Source organism: Carcharodon carcharias, chromosome 17, assembly GCF_017639515.1.
Source record: "Carcharodon carcharias isolate sCarCar2 chromosome 17, sCarCar2.pri, whole genome shotgun sequence".
NCBI lineage: Eukaryota > Metazoa > Chordata > Chondrichthyes > Lamniformes > Lamnidae > Carcharodon > Carcharodon carcharias.
In genome coordinates, this window is record NC_054483.1 from 31264639 (window position 1) to 31284495 (window position 19857).

General features: G+C 45.8%; 1 protein-coding gene across 3 annotated transcripts in view; it reads left to right on the forward strand.

The window, feature by feature from the left end:
• Window positions 1-350: 350 nt before the first annotated feature.
• The window catches only part of LOC121289823 (cell division cycle and apoptosis regulator protein 1-like), a 52473-nt gene continuing 32966 nt past the window's right edge, over window positions 351-19857 (forward strand). Inside the window, exons 1-5 of one of the 3 annotated variants that reach the window (XM_041209698.1) lie at window positions 351-450; window positions 4917-5034; window positions 5777-5847; window positions 9979-10088; window positions 10507-10621. In XM_041209698.1, the coding sequence (XP_041065632.1) occupies window positions 4998-5034; window positions 5777-5847; window positions 9979-10088; window positions 10507-10621 (333 nt within the window). In that variant the 5' untranslated portion in view covers window positions 351-450; window positions 4917-4997. Of the gene's footprint in view, window positions 451-4266; window positions 4319-4916; window positions 5035-5776; window positions 5848-9978; window positions 10089-10506; window positions 10622-19857 lie in introns of those variants that run through there. The other 2 variants (XM_041209699.1, XM_041209700.1) reach the window with 2 other exon arrangements.

The following is a 19857-nucleotide window of genomic DNA, read 5'->3' on the forward strand; positions in this document are numbered from 1 at the left end:
CAAGGGGATCAGACTGTTCATCATCACATGAAGACACTAATATTGTAGCAAACCGTTGGTCAAATCGATGAGGTTCTTTGCTGCTCAAATGAATTGCAATGGGAATGTTAAGCGTTAATAACATCTTTGTGAGCACTTATGTGTCTGTTGCAGCACTGTTGTTATTACTTTGTATTATTTATAAAAATTTGTATGTGTTTCTTTTTGAATTGACCTGTGTCGTTTGTGTTGTGTGTTCTGAATGAGTTGTCTATCTTATTGCGCTGACCCCTGCAATACCGACAGGCGCCGCCAGGTGGGGGTGCTGCAGGAGGACCAGTTTTGGCTGGACCTCCAGGCCGGAGGGAGGCGCTGCCGCGGCAGGTTCCGCTTGGCGCAGCGCACACTCCTCGGCCTTGGCAGAGTCCTCCAGCGGGAGCGGGCGGCGAGCGAGGCGGTGGATCGTCTACGGTAGGTGTCCCGGCCCAGGCCCGCGGCCGGAGGCCCAGAGGCCAGAGCGAGAGGGAGGACGGGGCGCCTTCGCTCCGAATCAGGAGCTGAGGCACCCCCCCACCCACCCCAAAAGCCTCGGCCTCGCCGCAGACCCGCACCCGGGGAAAGAGCGCGGGAAGCGGAGAGACCGCGGCCTCAGGTCCGGGGCCTTCAACCCTCGGAGCCCAGAACAGAAAGAGGCCGCCAGCCCGCTTGCCTGAGTCACAGCGTCTACATAATGGCCCCTTTCAGAGCATCACCCGTCTCTCCGTCAATCTCCCCAGGACTTGCTGCCTCTTCCTCAGGAAACACCCCGAAGCCCGAATCACCTCCTTTGTCCAGAATCTCGCCCCCCCATCATCATCCATCTTATTAACCGTTTACTGCCTCCAGAGACTCTTAGATTAACCATCCTTCTATTCTCACACTCGCTCCTTGCCAGACTAATTTCCTTCTACACTTCACTTAACTTATTGTATTTGACCTGGTTCTCGCTTGAAGAATTCCCCTAACGTGCATCACCTGTTATTTCATCATTATTCTCAATTTCCCCCTCAGTATCCAAGGAGCCCTGGATGTAGAATCAGACTGGGTGGAGGTAAGATATAACAAAGGAAAGAAGTCACTGGTGCGAGTACTTCTTAGGCCCCCTGACATCGACACTGGAGGACAGTACACATGAAAAAGCAGTGGGGCTTGCCAGAAGGGTACTCACTAATCATAGGAGATTTAAATCTTCATGTAGATTGGATGAATGAAATTGGCAAATGGTAGCCAGGAGGATGAGTTAGTGGAGTGTATTCAGGACAGTTTCTTCGATCAATATGTTCTGGACTCAACCAGAGAAAGGCTGTTTTAGACCTGGCCATGTGTCATGAGTTGGGGTTAATTAATGACCTCATCGTGAAGAGTTCTCCAGGTAAGCAGGAATTTCACATTGTGTTTGAGAGTGAGAAATGTGGCTTTGAAGCTGGAGTCTTCAAGTTAAATCAAGGCCATTGCAAGGATGTGAAGAGAGAGTTGGCTAAATTGGAAAGGAGGTTCAAAGGTAAGACGGTAGATAAGCAGTGGCAGATATTTAGGGGGATATTTCCTCACTCTACAAAGATATATTGCATTAGGAAGGACTCACCATCCGTACCTGACGAAATTAAGGATGCTATCAAATTGAAAGACGATGGACAGTGCAGCAAAGTTTAGGTACCACAGCCAAGATGGTGATTGGGGTGCTTTTTATTTGCATAGATAGAGGATTGGCCAACAAACGTGAAAAAGAGTTGGGATAAATGGGTCATTTTCAGGTTGGCAAACAAACTAGTGTAGTGCTGCAGGGATCAGTGCTGGGACCTCAACTATTTACAATCTATATTCCTGACTTGGCAGAAAGAACTGATTGTATTATCGCCAGATTTGCTGACAATACAAAGATGGTTCGGTAAGCAAGTTGTGAAGAGGATACAAAGTCTGCAAAGGGATGTAAATCAGTTGAGAGAGTGGGAAAATATTTGGCAAATGCACAATCGTGGGGCAAAAATGAGGCTACTTGAGGGAAATACTTGCATTGGAAGCTGTTCAGAGAAGGTTCGCTTGGCTGAATTCTGGGATGAAAGAGTTGTCTTTTGAGGGAAGGTTGAGCAGGTTGGTCCTATACTCATTGGATTTTGGAATAATGAGACGTGATCTTATTAAAACATATAAGATTCTGAGGGGACTTGACAGGGGAGAGGTTGGGACAATGTTTCCCCTCGGGGAATCTAGAACCAACGGACATGGTTTAAAAAGAAGGAGCCTCCCATTTTAGACCAGGACAGAATCTTTACCGTGCAGAAGGAAGCTATTCAGCCCATTGAGTCTGCAATTGGCTCTCTAAAAGAGCATTCTACCTAGTTCCACATCCCTGTAATCCTGCACACACTCTCCAGAGTGCAATCCAATTCCCTTTTGAATACTTTGATCAAAGCAGCCTCCACCACCCTCTCATGGTTTGTTCCAGATTCCAACCACCCTTTGGGTGAAAAAAATTTTCCGCATGTCACTTTTACTCCTTTTGCCAATTATTTTAAATCTGTGCCCTCTAGTTCTTGATGCTCTCTTGAGTGGGAACGGTTTCTACAATTTACCCCTCAAGATCTTGAATACCTCTATCAACACTACTCTCAGCCTTCTTTCCTCCAAGGAAAAGAGTCCCAAATTCTCCAATTTATCCTCGTAGCTACAGTTTTTCATCCCTGGAATCATTCTTGTGAATCTCCCCTGTACTTTCACCAGCGCATCCTTCCCCAAGTATGGTGCCCAGAACTGGGCGTGGTACTCCAGATGAGGCCTAACTAGTGTCTTATACAAGTTCAACATGAGCTCCTTGTACACAATGCCCCTATTAATAAAACCTAAGATACCATATGCCTTTCAGTAGATGAGGAGGAGTTTTATCTCTGAAGGTCTTTAGTCTTTGGGATTCTCTTCAACTGAGAGTGGCGTATGCTGGGTCATTGAATGTATTCAATGCTGAGGTAAATAGATTTTTGATCTACAAAGGAGTCCAGGATTATGACAGCAAAGTGAAGTTCTGGCCACAATCACAGCAGCCATGATCTTATTGGTTGGTGGGGCAGGCTCGGTGGACCAGATGGTCAATTCCTGCTATTGCTTATGATCTTTTAGTTCCTCCACCATTCATCTTTGTTGGAACATCCCGAGCCTGTATCTGAAACATCTCCTTAAAAATCACCCATTGTTCTGTTAGTTTTCCCTGTCAGTCTTTACTTCCATTTCAGCCTGGCTGGATCCACTGTCATCCCATTGATGTGAGCTCTCTTCCAATTTAGACCTTTACCTCGAGGTTGTTCCTTGCTCTTGTCCCTTACAAACCCAAACCTTTTGATACAATGATTACTCTTAACCAAGTGTTGCCCCACTGGCACTTGGCCTTCCTCATTTCCCAGCAGCTGATAAAGCGATGCCTCCTTTCTAGTTGCACTGAAAAAGTCCTATAAAGGAAGTTCTGAACACATTTCAGAAGCTTTACCCCCTCCTTACCCTTTACTCTAACACATTAAAATCCCCTGATATCACTACTGGAGAGTTGTGCACCTTTGTGATTTTTCCTGCAGATTTGTTCCTCTTTCTCTCTCTCACTATTTGAAAGCCTGGGGAATATTCCCATCCATGTGCTCAAACCCTTTTTGGGTACTCAACTCGAACTAAATGGATTCTGTTCTTGCCCCTCAAGGACATCCTCCTTTTTCAACACAACAATCTTTGCCCTAATCAGTACAGCCACCCCATTTCACTTTCTTCCTTCTCCATCTATTCTATCCGCTTTGTATCCTTAAGTATGAACTGCCCAGTTCTCACCATTTTAAGCCATGTTTCCATCATTTTCATTCAACTGTTTGTGCTTGGAACTCACCATCCTACTCCACGTGTCTCCAGTACTGTTCAACACCCTTACTCTATGCACCTTATTCCTCTTTTCTACTTTTATAAGCTGGTGCACACCCCCCCCTGCCAATTTAATTTGAAGCCACCTTAGTCAAGCTCATGCAAGGACATTGGACCCAGCCCTGTTGAAGTGCAACCCGTCCATTTTGAATTGGTGCCTCCTGCCCCAGAACTGATCCCAATGCCCCAAGAATCTGAAGCCTTCCCTCCTGCACCATTCTTTAAACCACACATTGATCCTCAATATCTTCCTACCTTTGCTGTCACCAGTGCATGGTGCTGGGAGTAGTCCAGAGATCCTACTTTTTAACTTTCTCCCTATCTCACTGACTTTCTAGGAATTTTTGCTTTTTGAAGTCGCGTCCTGCTGGAGGCCTCAAGTGGGCTCTAAGCCACCTCTCAGTGGGTAAGTCTGAGGTTGGAGCAGGGAAAGCTTGCTCCAGATGTCTCGTAGCTCCATGTTGATCCATTCTCAGGTGATGATTGTGATGGGGTTCTTGCTGCACCTCTCCCTATGTGTCAGAGCAACATGGCTGGGGTCTGGCTGCTGGGCATGGTAAAGATGCCAAGTGCCCTCCTGACCATGGCTATGACCATGTATGTGATGATGCTGTCTACCTTGGACTGTGGGCAAGCAGAGCGTTCTCTCAAGGTGGTAAAGTTTCAACCTTTTGTCACGTTTCCTCGAACATTGCCGCTTCTCTGCACTGTTTCTGGCACTTGGATTATTGCTGTCATGTCCCTGAGGGGAGCCATGTCGAGGTGATCACAGTTGCGATTAGACACAATGTCAGTGTCAGTGCACGTCAGTGCAATGTATGCTTTTCATTCAGGTATAGATGAGATGGGCACAGCTCTGTTTCTTTCACATGATCTTAACTGACCAGGTTCACTGGTCATTTATTGAGTGAATTGCGTTGCCCTAAATGCTGATTGGAGAACAGATTGTCAGTGTCATCCAGATTCAAGTGTGTGAACTGTCTGTAATTCATGTTATTTCTCAGGTGACTTTCAGCTGAATCGGGACACGAGCTCCTCAAGGACGACATTGTGTTCTTAGTTGGTGAGGAGAATAGACGAGATCAATGTGGGGCAATCAGTTTCAGTCTGCGACCAAGGCAGGTATGTAGTCACCGAGTGAGTCTGCTATTTTATGAACTGCTGTTAGTATTCTTCATTCATCATATCAAAATGTTCCTCACACTTAGATCACCACCAATCCATTCTGACCTCCTCTTCCTCATTTCTCATTCACCTCTCAACCCTGAGCTGCCCCCGGTCCTCAGGCCCAGTTTCCGGGCCCTCCCTGCTACGGCCTCGGGCTTTTCCTTCCGGCCTTTATCCTGCCATCCTCAGCCACTGGGCTCTCCCTTCCTTGCTGCTGTCCTCCATATTGTGGCCCCTGGATCAGACCCAGTGCTCCCTTCCTGGCTCCTCACCCATCCCATCCACAGGCCACGGCCTGCAACATTACTGCACCTAATCTCTCATTTCCTGCTCTGATGCTACTGATGTCATGCCCTATTCTCTTTGGCAGAATGACTGCTCCTGTATCTGTCCACTATGAATATGGAACAGTTGTTAGGTATGGAAACTAAGGTGTGGACACTGAGCTGTTCAATAAGATCACAAACTATAGCACAGGATTATCAATAGAGAAGCTCTTCACATGGTATTGTGTGGACCAGTTCATGTGAGTGCTAACATGCTTTGGTTTCTGGAGAGCAGGGTGGTCCCTGCACATACCCACCGTCTTCCCCCAGCCTCCAGCAAAGCCCCTTGAAAGATTCAGGGCCCAACCCAGGGTTTTGTGTGTAAAGTTCACAATTGTAACTGAGATTGAAGCCTGTGTTCTTTCTCGTAGGTGTTCATGGCGGCCAGCAACAGTCGCTGCTGGGACCTGGGCCTCCATCCTTACAACAGGCACTGCTACAGGTAATCACTGCACAATGGACACATTACTATAACTTGAGGGCGGGAAGGTCGAGTAATGTTGGGGAGCACCGACACTCTGAGGCGGAGGGGAATGTTGGTGAGGTCTGTCACTCTGAGGTGGAGGGAATGATGAGGAGTCCTGTCACTCTGAGGAGGGAATGTTGGAGAGTGCTGTCACTCAGAGGTGGAGGGGAATGTTGCTGAGTGAAGTCACTCAGAGGTGGAGGGCAATGTTGGAGAGTAGCGTCACTCTGAGGCACAGGGTAATGTTGGTGGGTGCTGTTACTCTGAGGTGGAGGGGAATGTGGGTGAGGTCCGTCACTCTGAGATGGAGGGGAATGATGGTGAGTGCTGTCACTCTGAGATGGAGGGGAATGATGGTGAGTGCTGTTACTCCGAGATGGAGGGGAATCTTGGTGAGGTCCGTCACTTTGAGTTGGAGGGGAATGTGGGTGAGTGCTGTCACTCTGAGGTGGAGGGCAATGTTGCTGAGTGATGTCATTCTGAGGTGAAGAAATATTGGAGAGTGGCGTCACTCTGAGGTGGAGGGGAATGTTGGTGAGTAAAGTCACTCGGAGGTGGAGGGAAATGTTGGAGAGTGCAGTCACTCTGAGGAGGGAATGTTGGAGAGTGGTGTCACTCTGAGGAGGGAATGTTGGAGAGTAGTGTCACTCTGAGGAGGGAATGTTGGAGAGTGGTGTCACTCAGAGGTGGAGGGGAATGTTGGTGAGTGCAGTCACTGAGGAGGGAATGTTGGAGAGTAGTGTCACTCTGAGGAGGGAATGTTGGAGAGTGGTGTCACTTGGAGGTGGAGGGGAATGTTGGTGAGTGCGGTCACTGAGGAGGGAATGTTGGAGAGTAGTGTCACTCTGAGGTGGGAATGTTGGATAGTGCTGCCACTTGGAGGTGGAGGGGAATGTTGGTGAGTGCAGTCACTGAGGAGGGAATGTTGGAGAGTAGTGTCACTCTGAGGCGGGAATGTTGGAGAGTGCTGCCACTTGGAGGTGGAGGGAAATGGTGAGTAAAGTCACTCGGAGGTGGAGGGAAATGTTGGAGAGTGCAGTCACTCAGGAGGGAATGTTGGAGGGTGGTGTCAGTCTGAGGTGGAGGGTAATGTTGGAGAGTGCTGTCACTCGGAGGTGGAGGGAATGTTGGAGAGGTGTCACTTGGAGGTGGAGGGCAATGTTGGAGAGTGGTGTCACTCGGAGGTGGAGGGAATGTTGGAGAGGTGTCACTCGGAGGTGGAGGGCAATGTTGGAGAGTAGCGTCACTCTGAGGCACAGGGTAATGTTGGTGGGTGCTGTCACTCTGAGGTGAAGGGGAATGATGGGGAGTGCTGTTACTCTGAGGTGGAGGGGAATGTGGGTGAGATCTGTCACTCTGAGGTGGAGGGGAATGAGGGTGAGATCTGTCACTCTGAGGTGGAGGGGAATGTTGCTGAGTGATGTCACTGAAGTGGAGGGGAACCTTGGTGAGTGATGTCATTCTGAGGTGAAGAAATGTTGGAGAGTGCTGTCACTCTGAGGAGGGAATGTTGGAGAGTGGCGTCACTCTGAGGTGGAGGGGAATGTTGGTGAGTAAAGTCACTCGGAGGTGGAGGGAAATGTTGGAGAGTGCTGTCACTCTGAGGAGGGAATGTTGGAGAGTCGTGTCACTCAGAGGTGGAGGGGAATGTTGGTGAGTGCAGTCACTGAGGAGGGAATATTGGAGAGTAGTGTCACTCTGAGGAGGGAATGTTGGAGAGTGGTGTCACTCGGAGGTGGAGGGGAGTGTTGGTGAGTAAAGTCACTCGGAGGTGGAGGGAAATGTTGGAGAGTGCAGTCACTCTGAGGAGGGAATGTTGGAGGGTGGTGTCACTCTGAGGTGGAGGGTAATGTTGGAGAGTGCTGTCACTCGGAGGTGGAGGGAATGTTGGAGAGTGGTGTCACTCGGAGGTGGAGGGGAATGATGGTGAGTAAAGTCACTCGGAGGTGGAGGGAAATGTTGGAGAGGGCAGTCACTCTGAGGAGGGTAATGTTGGAGAGTGGTGTCACTCTGAGGTGGAGGGAATGTTGGAGAGTGGTGTCACTCGGAGGTGGAGGGGAATTTTGGTGAGTAAAGTCACTCGGAGGTGGAGGGAAATGTTGGAGAGGGCAGTCACTCTGAGGAGGGAATGTTGGAGAGTGGTGTCACTCTGAGATGGAGGGTAATGTTGGAGAGTGGTGTTTATTTCTGGCATTTTGTGAATGAATTTATCTTAGTGCACTGGACTGTTTCAGTAGCCCATTCAGGTTCGCGAGCACTGGACTTGTTGAGTTGCCCCACGTGCCCTAGTGGCAGATTAAATGTGGAGACAGTCTTTCTGGTGAAAATGGAGTGGTCTCTGGATGAATGAAAAGATCTGATTTTCCACTTGAACTTCAAGCTATCTTTCCATTTTCTTGGGTCTTTGTGTTTACTAAGTTGTGAGGAACTGATTTTGGGCCATCAAACTCTCTGGTATAATAACTTCTTGAGAATGCTTTTACCCTGGGCAGAGTAGAAATAGGTGATCTCCCCATCTTCTCATTCAGTTCCTCCTTTTCCATTCAACAGCTCAGATCTGTGTTTTTAACTTCCTGCCTGACTAAGATGCCTTTGTCTTTGAGCTTGCCAGTTCCCTGACAGATGCTGACTAACCTGTTGTGTTTCCTTTTCATAAGGACATAGGTCTGATTGTCTTCACTGTGCCAAGTGCTACAGTCACATTAAAGCACTCGCTGAGGAGCAGAACTAAATTGAATCCTTGAAGTCAGACAACATTTCAGTCAAAGCATGTAGCTCTCAGATAATTTGCAAGTTAATAATAGTTGCATCAAAGTGTGATAACTAGATTGAGTTTGATATTTGAGCTGTGATTCGAACTCTATATCCTCTTTGTCACAGAGATCATCTACTTTCATCTCATTGTGCTTCTGCCACCCCATCCCTGCCTTAGCTCACCTGCTGAAATACTCCTCCATACTTTTGTTACCTCCAGGCTCAACTATTCCAAACTGCATTATCCAGCTTCCCATCTTTCACCCTCTCTAACTGCAGCTCACCCAAACCTCTGCTGCACTTTTCAAATTCTCGATCTCTTGTTCACATCCCTCCATGGCCTTACCCCTTCCTCATCTATCTGACCTCATCCAGCCCCGATAACCTTCCAAGATTCCTGCGCTCCTTCAACTCTGGTCTCTCGCCCACCCCCCATTCCATTTCCCTTACCAGGGGCGATGCCTTCAACTACCTAGGTCCTAAGCTCTGGAATTCTCTCCCTAAACTTCTGGACTTTCTATCTTCTTTGCAGAAGCTTCTTATTACCTAGCTCTTCTGCCTAAACCTGTCTTGATATCAGTTACGTTCTATTTGATTACAGTCCTGTCAAGCATCTTGAAGCATTTTACTTTGTTAAAAGTGTTAGACTAATGCATGTCGTTGTAAAGAAATTGCTTCAGAATTGCACTGTCAAGTCCTCAGGATATACTGAAGAACTTTATAGCCAGTGAATTGCTTATAAGTTCAGTCTGCTTTCAGAATGTAACAAATCTTTTGTGGGCAGCTAGATGTCACAACACACAGGTGACATGAACGATGAGTTCATGTTTTATGGTCGTGTTACTTTTGGGATAAATATTGGCTAGGACACGAGAAGAATGACCATGCTGTTTTTGGCTGGTGGAGTTGGATCCTTCACACCCATAAAGTTTGACTCAGTGTCCGCTCTGCATCACATTAAAACTAGATTGTTCATTAAGTTGTGCATTAGCTATTGCAGCTTTATTGGGTCTGCCCTTAGCAATTATATGAAGAATTAACAGCAGAATATTTCATGGAGTCTTTGAGATATGTCCCAAATAAATTTTAAACTTGGGAACCACACATGCAGGGACTTTAGCTGAGAGCAGTTTGAGACTCACTTAGAAAGTCTTTGCAGTTGAATATCTGGCTGGCAGTTGAACAGCAGGCCTCCACTGAAGGGTGCACATGGAATTGTGCCACAGAGTTGTGGAGGGGTTGGGGTGCTGACATAGAAAAGATTTTGTAGTGCACTTGTCCTGTTAGGGGCTCCAGCTGGAGATTTGCTGCCCCTTGCCATAATACTGACACCGGTTCTGTTGCTATTGGCAGGGCCACGGGCAGGCGGGCCAATCGCAGAAGCAGCGTGTGTTCACAGGAGTAGTCACAAGTCTTCACGATTACTTTGGTTTCATTGATGAGGAAGTGTTGTTCCATCTGAAGTAAGTGTTGCGCGAACCAGCAGACAGTGCGCTAACAGAGGCCTCTGTTAAATATTGCTGCCCTGTCAGATACAGAGTCACCTCACATCACAGTTGCTCTAAGCTTGATCACCAGCCTGTGCCACAGTTTGCCCCAGTGCCTCTGGGTTTAAAGTGGAGAATGTGCCCCCCTGAGACCTTGCTCCTCATTGCTGGAACAGGCGATACCACGGGGCTAACCTCAGCTGGTGATTCACACCATTATCAAATAGCTCACATGAGGATTGGCAACTTTAATGGGGTGCCAGTGGCCTGAATTCCTGGCAGTCCGTGCCCCATCCCAACCATCTCCTGATCATCTCTGCCGTGTGTGCTGGCAGTACTGAGCAGTTTAAGCAGCATGTGGAAGAGTTCTGATCTCTGTGTCTTTGTATTGCAGTGTGGTGAAGGGACGGATGCCCCAGGCTGGGGAGCGAGTGCTGGTGAAAGCTGTGTACAACCCCAGTCACTCAGTGAAGTGGAATGCACTGAAAGTCCAGGTGCAGCCTACACAGGTACAGGCTTAAGTTTGGCAGCAAGGGAAGCACATGAATAAGTGAAAGGCAGGCAAAAACAGGGTGACAATTGCATTGTCTTTTCCTGGTTCATTCTACCCATGTTGTGAGATGGGGTTTGTGACAGAGACTGTAGACTGTGACGTAGGGCCTGACGCTGATGTTTGCAACAATCTGCCTACTCAAACAGCTTTTTTCTGAGCACTCCCTTCCCTCTCTAATACCGCCCCCCCCAGTCTGTCTCTGAGCCTCACCCACTTCGAGGGCCCTGTTCGCCTTCTCCCATCTCTGAGCTCCCCTCCCCCGTCTCTGAACTCCCCTCCCCCGTTAACCCCCCCTGCTGTCTTCGAGCCCCCTTTCTGCCCTTCATCGTTATTGCCTGTATTTCCAAAGAGCTGCATTTTGTAGGCAGGAACAGTTCAGTGCTTCATCTTCACACCATGACTGGCATTTAGTCTATTTTCTCTTCGTTGTTAGTACCCTGGCATTCCTGAGGTAGGAATAAAACCTTCCTTTGGAGTTGCATCCAGGTTTTTCTCCCTGTCTTATAAGATGCAGCTTCCCTCTTTGCCTCTCTTCATATCCTCTGAAGGGCTCATCAAGTGCTCAGCAGTGGCTTGTGATGAGTTGCAAATCCACTTACCCTGTCTCTCAGACTTCTTGTCCCTGCAGTATACCCACTGAGGGTTAACCTTGCCAATCTTCTTCCTGTCTAACTCACCCCTTCCAGTGCTGACCCTGTGGATTCTGCTGGCAGATCATCTCCCTCGAGGCACCTTCCTCAAAAGTGTTTCTTCACCTGTGAACAAGGCCTTTGTCGTCCATGAACTTATTGTGGATCACTGCATAATGATAAGCTGGCTGAGGGGTGATGACCCTTTCCCTTAAATGAAACCTCATGCCTGATTGTTGTATCTTCTACCACTTGACCCACCAAGATCATTGCGGTGGTGGTGTGAATGCTTCACACCAAAATCTTCACCCGATCCCCTTACTCTTCTAAGCACTTTTTTTTCCATTGAACATCTCATATTGTTCAATGCCTCTCACCTCTCATTATTTGAAATTGTTGTTCTTGTGTCATCCCACTTATGATAAATTTTCTCATCACGATGTCTTCACTGCTTTCCTCCTTCAGCCCCTAAACTGATCTGCTTATCCTCAGTGATCCATCTCAATTATCGTACTCTTTATCCTCTGAGTTCACTGCCCTCTTAACTACCATACATCTCTCCCTCCATGTAAACTGCCCAATGCAGATTCACAGCCACACTGTTGACCTTGCCATCTCAACAGGGCCTCGCTGCACCCACGGTTTCAACCACCAAAGTTAAACTGACTGGCCTGTAGTTGCTGGGCTTATCTTTATACTGTTTTATGAAGAAGGGTGTAACGTTTGCAGTTCTCCGGTCCTCCAGGACCACTCCAAGTCCAAGAAAGACTGAAAAATGATGAGCAGTGCCTCTGCAGTTTGCACTTCCACTTCCCTCAGCATTGTTGGATGCATCTCATCCGGTCCCCGTGTCTTGCAAACTTTCAATCCAGATACCCTATCCAATACTACCTCCTTTTCAGTTTTAAACCCACCTAGTGTCTGAATTACCACATCTTTTACCATGGCCTGGGGAGCGTATCCTCCCTTGGTAAAGACAGAGGCAATGTATTCATTTACTACCTCAGCTGCACCCCCTGCTCCCATGGTCTTTAATTGGCCCTACTCCTTTTTACCATTTACTATTTAAATGCCTATAGAAAACTTTGGAATTCCCTTTTATGTTACCTGACATTCTCTTTTCATATTCCCTGTTTGCTTCTCTTATTTGCTTTCGCATCTCTCTGCACCTCCTGTGTTCAGCTTGGTTTTCAATTGTATTTTCTAACTCACACCTGTCTTAAGCACACTTTTTCTTTATCTTAATTTCCATCTCCTTTGTGATCCACGGAGCTCTGTATTTGTTTGCCCTACCTTTCCCTTTTGAGGGAATATACCTTGAATGTGCCCGAATCATCTCCTCTTTTGAAGATAGCCCATTGATCAGCTGCTGTTTTACCTGCCAATCTTTGATTCCAATTTATTGGGTACAGATTGTTCTTGCTCCATTGAACTTTTGAAGTGGCTTTTCTCCAATTAATTTTTCTTAGTCTGGACTGTTGTTTATCCTTTTCCATAGCCAGCCTAAAACATATGATACAATGATCAATGTCCCTGCAATGTTTTCCTACTGACACTTGACCCACCTCATTCCAAGAACCAGGCCTTGCAGTGCCTCCTCTCTTGGACAGGAGACACACTGCTGAAGCAAATTTTCCTGAACATACTCAAGCAGCTCTTGGCCCTCTGTCCTTTGCTCTACTACTATCCCAGTCTATATTTGGATAATTGAAGTTCCTCTATTTTAAGCACACTATAATTTTTACACCTCTCTGTAATTTCTTGGCAAATTTGTTCCTCTACATCCTTCCCACTAGTTGGTGCCTGTAATCTACATTGAGCAATGTCTATGCACCGTTTTTGTTCCTGAGTTGTAGCCAAATAGATTCTGCCCTTGATCCCTCTGGGACATCCTCTTTCTCCAGCATTGCAATGTTCTCATTAATCAATACTGGCACCCTTCCCCCTTTTATTCCTTTCCTATCTTTCCTGACCAGCTTGTATCCAGGGATATTTAGCACCTAGTCCTGCCCTTCCTTGAGCTAGGTCTCTGTTATAGCCATGTCATCATATTCCAAATGGCAATCTGCTCCTGTTACTCACCAGTCTTTTTTTCCACACCCTATGCATTCACATACGTACACAGTTACTCTGATATAGACTCTATCACTTTCTCCTTGACTCTAGCCCCACCAGCTAACTTAGTATTACTGACTCTAGCGCTGTCTATCTCTGCCAGTATTCTGTGCACCCTGGTATTCCTCTATAATATACTCCCCTGGTTCCCACACCCCTGCTGAGTTAGTTTAAAACCTCCCCAACAGCACAAGCAAAAAGCCTCACAAGCAACTCTGTCCTGGCTCTGTCCAGCTGTAGCCTGTCCTGCCTGTACAGGTCCCATCTTCTCCAGTGCTAGCCCCAAGAATCTAAAGGCCTGCTTCCTGCACCATCTTTCCAATCGCACATTCAACTGCCTTATCCTCATATTTCTGTACTCATTTGTGCATGGCAACAGGAGTAATCTGGAGATTACTACTTTTGAAGTCCTGTGTGCTAATTTTCTACCTTGCTCCCGAAATTTGGATTGCAGGACCACATCCCTCTTTGCAACTATGTCATTGGTACAGATGTGGACCACAATTGCTGGCTGTTTTCCCTCCCTCTTCAGGATGTTCTGTCACCTCGCAGTGACACCCTTGACCCTAGCACCAGGGAGGCAACACACCATCCTGGATTCACGTCTGAGGCCACAGAAATGCCTGTCTATTCCCATAACTTATCGAATCACCTATCATTATTGCTCTTCCAATCTTCCTTGTTCCCCCCCGTACACATGAGCCACCCATGGTACCATGGACTTGGCTCAGGCTGCATTCCCCCGATGAACCTTCACTCTCATCAGTATTCAGAGCTCTCCAGGGTCGGAGAGTGGGATGTAATCCGAGGACCCCTGCACTACCTGTCTGTTTCTTTTTGACTGCCTGATGGTCACCCATTCCCCTCTCTCTGCATATTCTTAAACTGCAGGGTGACCACATCCTGGTTAAACCTTACCAATGTTAATACATCTTTCCCAATACTAATTAAAACATACTGCTACTAATAAACCTTACTATATTGATAAACCTTACCAATACTTATGAAACCTTGCTTGTACTAATAAACCTTCTTATCAAAAAACATATCAATACCAATAAGTGTTAGTAATACTTAATATAACTTACTGGTAGAAATAAATCCTACCCAATAAAAAAAGGTAAGACTCCCCTGTTTATTCCATATTTTAGATCGAAAATACTCACTAGCCAATCTCCTGCCCGTGTCCCTGTGATGTCACACCTTGATTTTTCTTTACTAACCTGGGCTCTGACTGGAAACCATTTTACCCCACTGTCCTGCACTGAGCTCTTGCCTTTTCCCTCCGTTCTTTTTGTAGCCCTGCTGTTCTTGGACTGAACTGTTGTCTTCCCTCTCAGCACTGTTTGTAGCCCTGCTGTTCTCAAATTGAGCTCGTCTTCCCTTTCCGTACTCTTTGTAGCCCCACTGTTTTGAGGAGGTAACAAGCAGGATAGATAAAAGGGAACCAGTAGATGTAATATACTTGGGTTTCTAAAAGGCGTTCGATAAGGTACTGCACATAAGGTTACTTAATAAGACGAACCCATGGTGTTGGCGGTAATATATTAGCATGGATAGAAGATTGGCTAACTAATAGAAGACAGAGTTGAAATAAGGGGGGAATTTTCAGGATGGCAACTGTAACTAGTGGAATACCACAGGGATCAAAATACTGTGGATGCTGGAAATCTGAAACACAAGCAGAAAATGCTGGAAAAACTCAGCAGGCCTGACAGCATCTATGGGGAGAGAAAAACAAAGTTAATGTTTCGAATCCATATGACCCTTCTTCAGAGTCGAAGAGAAGTGGAAATGTATTGAAATTTATACTGTTTAAAGGGGGTGGGGCAGGTGGAGCTGGAAAGAAGGCCAGCGATAGTGGGGCAAAGGGGGATTGACAAAGATGTCATGACCTAAAGGACAAAGGGATTGTTAATGGTAATGGTTAGTGCTAATAGTGGCATAAAGGTAAGAAAGCAGAATGTGATTATAGCAGAACAAGGGTAGCATTGTGTGAAAGAACAACATGGAATAAGTGACAAATGGCCCTGTAGGGTTTGGGGGAGGTGGCAGTGGTATGGGGAAAAAAGGGTAGCAGATGTGATAAAAAAGGGGGATAAAACTATGGATTAAATGAATAGAAATAAAACAAGTGGGTAAAAAATAAAAATAAATGTAGAAGAAAAGGAATGAAAAAAGGGTGAGGATGAAGGAAAGAGTTCATGGTCTGAAGTTGTTGAACTCACTGTTACGTCCAGAAGGCTGAAAGGTGCCTAATCAGAAGATGAGATGCTGTTCATCCAGTTTGCGTTGGGCTTCACTGGAACATTGCAGCAAGCCGAGACTGTACATGTGGACATAAGAACAGGGTGGTATATTGAAATGGCAAGAAACTGGAAGGTCTGGGCCATCCTTGCGGATAGACTGGAGGTGTTTCCCGCAAAGTGGTCACCCAGTCTGCATTAGGAATAGGGAAGTCTTGCTAAAACTATTCAAGGCATGAGTTAGACCACACCTAGAATACTGTGAACAGTTTTGGTCCTCTTATTTAAGGAAAGATATACTGGCATTGGAGGCAGCCCAGAGAAGATTCACTAGGTTGATCCCAGGGATGGAGGGATTTCCTTATGAGGAGAGGTTGATTAGGTTGGGCCTGTACTCATTGGTGTTTAGAAGAATGAGACGCAACCTTATTGAAACATAAGATTCTAGGGGGCTTGACAGGGTAGATGCTGAAAGGTTGTTTCCTCTTGTGGGAGAGTCTAGGACCAGAGGGCATAATCTTATTGTAAAGGGTCGCCCATTTAAGACAGAGATGAGGAGGAATTTCTTCTCTCAGAGGGTAGTGAATCTGTGGAATTCTTTACCGCAGAGGGCTGTAGAGGCTGGGTTGTTAAATATATTCAAGGCTGAGATAGACAGATTTTTAATCAGTAAGGGAATCAAGAGTTATGGGGAAAAGGCAGGAAAGTGGAGTTGAGGATTATCAGATCAGCCAGAATCTCATTGAATAGCGGAGCAGAGTTGATGGGCCAAATGGCCTACTTCTGCCCTTACGTCTTAAGGTCTTATGGTTCTCGCTGTTTCTCACCTCTCAGGCTGAGCTCTTGTCTTCTGTTTGGAGCCCTGCTGTTCTTGGATTGAGCTCTTGTTTTGCTCCTCCTCACTCTTTGGAGCCCTGCTCTCGTCTCCAATTTGGTCAACCGTGCCCTTACTTCTATCTTCTTCCTAGTACCCGTTACACTCTTTTATTCTGGTTGTTCACTCTGAGACTGCCTTCATCTCTGATCCCTTCAATAGAAAAGTTGTTAGCAGACGGTTAAGCCATTAACTGCCAGATCTGGCTGGACTGCATAGAAACTAGGAGCAGGAGTAGGCCATTCGGCTTTTTGAGTCTGCTCCGCCATTCAATATGATCACGGCTGATCCTCTATCTCAACATCATATTCCTGCTTTCTCTCCATGCCCCTTCATGCCCCTAATATCCAAAAAATGATCAATTTCTTTCTTAAATATACTCAGTGACCCAGCCTCCACAACCTTATGTGGTAGAGAATTCCACAGGTTGATCACCCTCTGAGTGAAGAAATTTTTCCTAATCTCAGTCCTAACTGGCCTGTCCCATACCCTGAGACTGTGGCCCCCTGGTTCTAGACTCCCCAACCAGGGGAAACATCCTCCCTGAATCTAGTTTGTCTAGCCCTGTTAGAATTTTATACGTTTCAATCAGATCCCCTCTCATTCGTCTAAACTCTAGCGAATACAGACCCAGTCAAACCAATCTCTTCTCATACAACAGTCCTGCCATCCCCAGTATCAGCCTAGTGAACCTTTGCTGCACTCCCTCTATGGCAAGTATATCCTTTCTTGGGTAGGGAGACCAAAACTGCACGCAATACTCCAGGCGTGGTCTCACCAAGGCCTTGTATAACTGCAGTATGACATCCTTGCTTCTGAACTCAAATCCTCTTGCAGTGAAGGCCAACATACCATTTACCTTCCTAATTGCTTGCTGCACCTGCCTGTTTACTTTGTTGACTGGTGTACAAGGACACCCTGATCCCTTTGTACACCCAAATGTCATCATTTATCACCATTTAAATAATACTCTGTCTTTCTGTTTTTCACTCCAAAGCGTATAACTTCACATTTATCCACATTATACTGCATCTACCATGTGTTTGCCCACACACACAGCTTGTCTAAATCGTCCTGAAGCCTCCTTGCATTCTCCTCACTACTCTGTTTCCTGTCTGCTAACCAATTTTCAATCCATGCCAGTATATTACCCCTGATTCCATGTGCTTTAATTTTGCCCAGTAGCCTCTTATGCGGGACCTCATCAAAAGCCTTCTTGAAATCCAAATACACCACATCCATTGTTTTTCCCTTATCCTACTAGCTACATCCTCAAAAAACTCCAGTAGACTAGCTAAGAATGATTTCCCTTTCATAGACCTGTACTGACTTTGTCTAATCCCGTTAATGTTTTCTAAGTGTTCTGTTACCACGCTTTTTATAATAGACTCTAGCATTTTCCCCTCTTCTGACTAACTGGTAGGCTAACAAATGGGGTCATAGTGCAAAATAAAGCTAAGATGACTAACAAGGTTAAAAAACAAGGCTAACTGGTGTATAATTCTCTGTTTTTTAAATAGTGGGGTTACATTTTCCACCCTCCATCTGCTTCAGAGTCCGTAGAATTTTGAAAGATGACCACCAATGCATCTAATATTTCCAGGGCCATTTCCTTTAGCACTCTGGAATGTCGATTATCAGGCCCTGGGGATTTTTCAGCCTTTAACCCAATTAATTTCTCTAGCACCGTTTTTTTTTTTTTACTAATGCTGATTTTCTTCAATTCCTCCCTTTCACTAGACCCTTAGTTCCCTCACATTTCTGGGAAATTATTTGTGTCCTCTTTTGTGAAGACAGAACCAAAATATGTGTTCAATCCTTCTGTCTTTTCTTTGTTCCCCATTATAATTTTCCCCGTTTCTGACTGTAAGGGACCTACATTTGTCTTGGCTAATCTTTCTCTTCACATATTTATAGAAGCTTTTGCAGTCAGTTTTTATGTTCGCTGCAAGTTTACTCTCATACTCCATTTTCCCCTTCTTGATCAATGTTTTTGTCCACTTTTGCTGAATTCTAAACTGCTCCCATTCCCCAGGCTTGCTGCTTTTTCTGGCAATTTTATATGTCTCCTCTTTGGATCTAATATTATCGTTAATTTATTTTGTAATCCATGGTTGAGCCACCTTTCTTGTTTCATTTTTGTGCCGACAGGAATGATTGTTGTAATTCATGTACATGTTCCTTAAATATTAGCCATTGCCTATCCACCGTCAACCCTATTAGTAAGGTTCCCCAATCCATCGTTGCCAGCGCGTGCCTCATAATCTTTGTTTATAAACCATAAACCTTTGTTTAGATTCAGGGCCCTAGTTTCAGAATCCTCTTCTTCGCTCTCCATCTTAATGAACAATTCCATCATTTCATGGTCACTCTTCCCCAAGGGACCCCACACAACAAGATTGTTAATTAATCCTTTCTCATTGTACAATACCCAGTCAAGGATAGCTTGCTCTCCAGATGGTTACTTGATGTATTAGTCTTACTATACTCCCAGGAAATCCTCCTCCACGGTATTATTGCTCGTTTGGTTTGTCCAATCCATATGTAGATCAAAGCCACCCATGATTACAGTTTTACCCTTATTGCATGCATTTCTAACTTCCTGCTTAATGCCTTCCCTTACATCTCCATTACTGTTTAGGGCCTATAGATAATCCTCACCAGCGTCTTCTGCCCCTTGGTGTTTATCTCCACCCAAACAGATTCCACATCATGATTTTCCAAGCCAATATCCTTCCTCACTATTGCATTGATTCCCTCCTTTACTAACGGTGCTACCCCACCTCCTTTCCCTATTTTTCTATCCTTCCTAAATATTGAATACCCCGGATGTTCAGTTCCCATCCTTGGTCACCCTGCAGCCACGTCTCTGTAATTGCAACTGTAACATAACCATTTATATCTACTTGCGCTGTTAATTCATCTACCTTATTGCGAATGCTCCAAGCATTAAGATACAATGCCTTAGACTTGTGTTTTTAACCTTGTTAGTCATCTTAGCTTTATTTTGCACTATGACCTCATTTGTTTTTCGCCCTTGTTTTATCTGCCTCCTATTTTTACTTCTTACTTTTCTGTCTTTCGTTTCTATCCTTGTTTCCCCCTCCTTTGTCTCCCTGCTTAGGTTCCCATCCCCCTGCCATTCTAGTTTAAACCTTCCCCGACAGCACTAGCAAACACCCTCTCGAGGACATTGGTCTCGGTCCTGCCCAGATGCAACCTGTACTGTTCCCACCTTCCTCAGAACCAATCCCAATGTCCCAGGAATCAGAATCCTGCTCCTCTACACCATTTCTTCAGCCACTTATTCATCTGATATGTCCTGTTA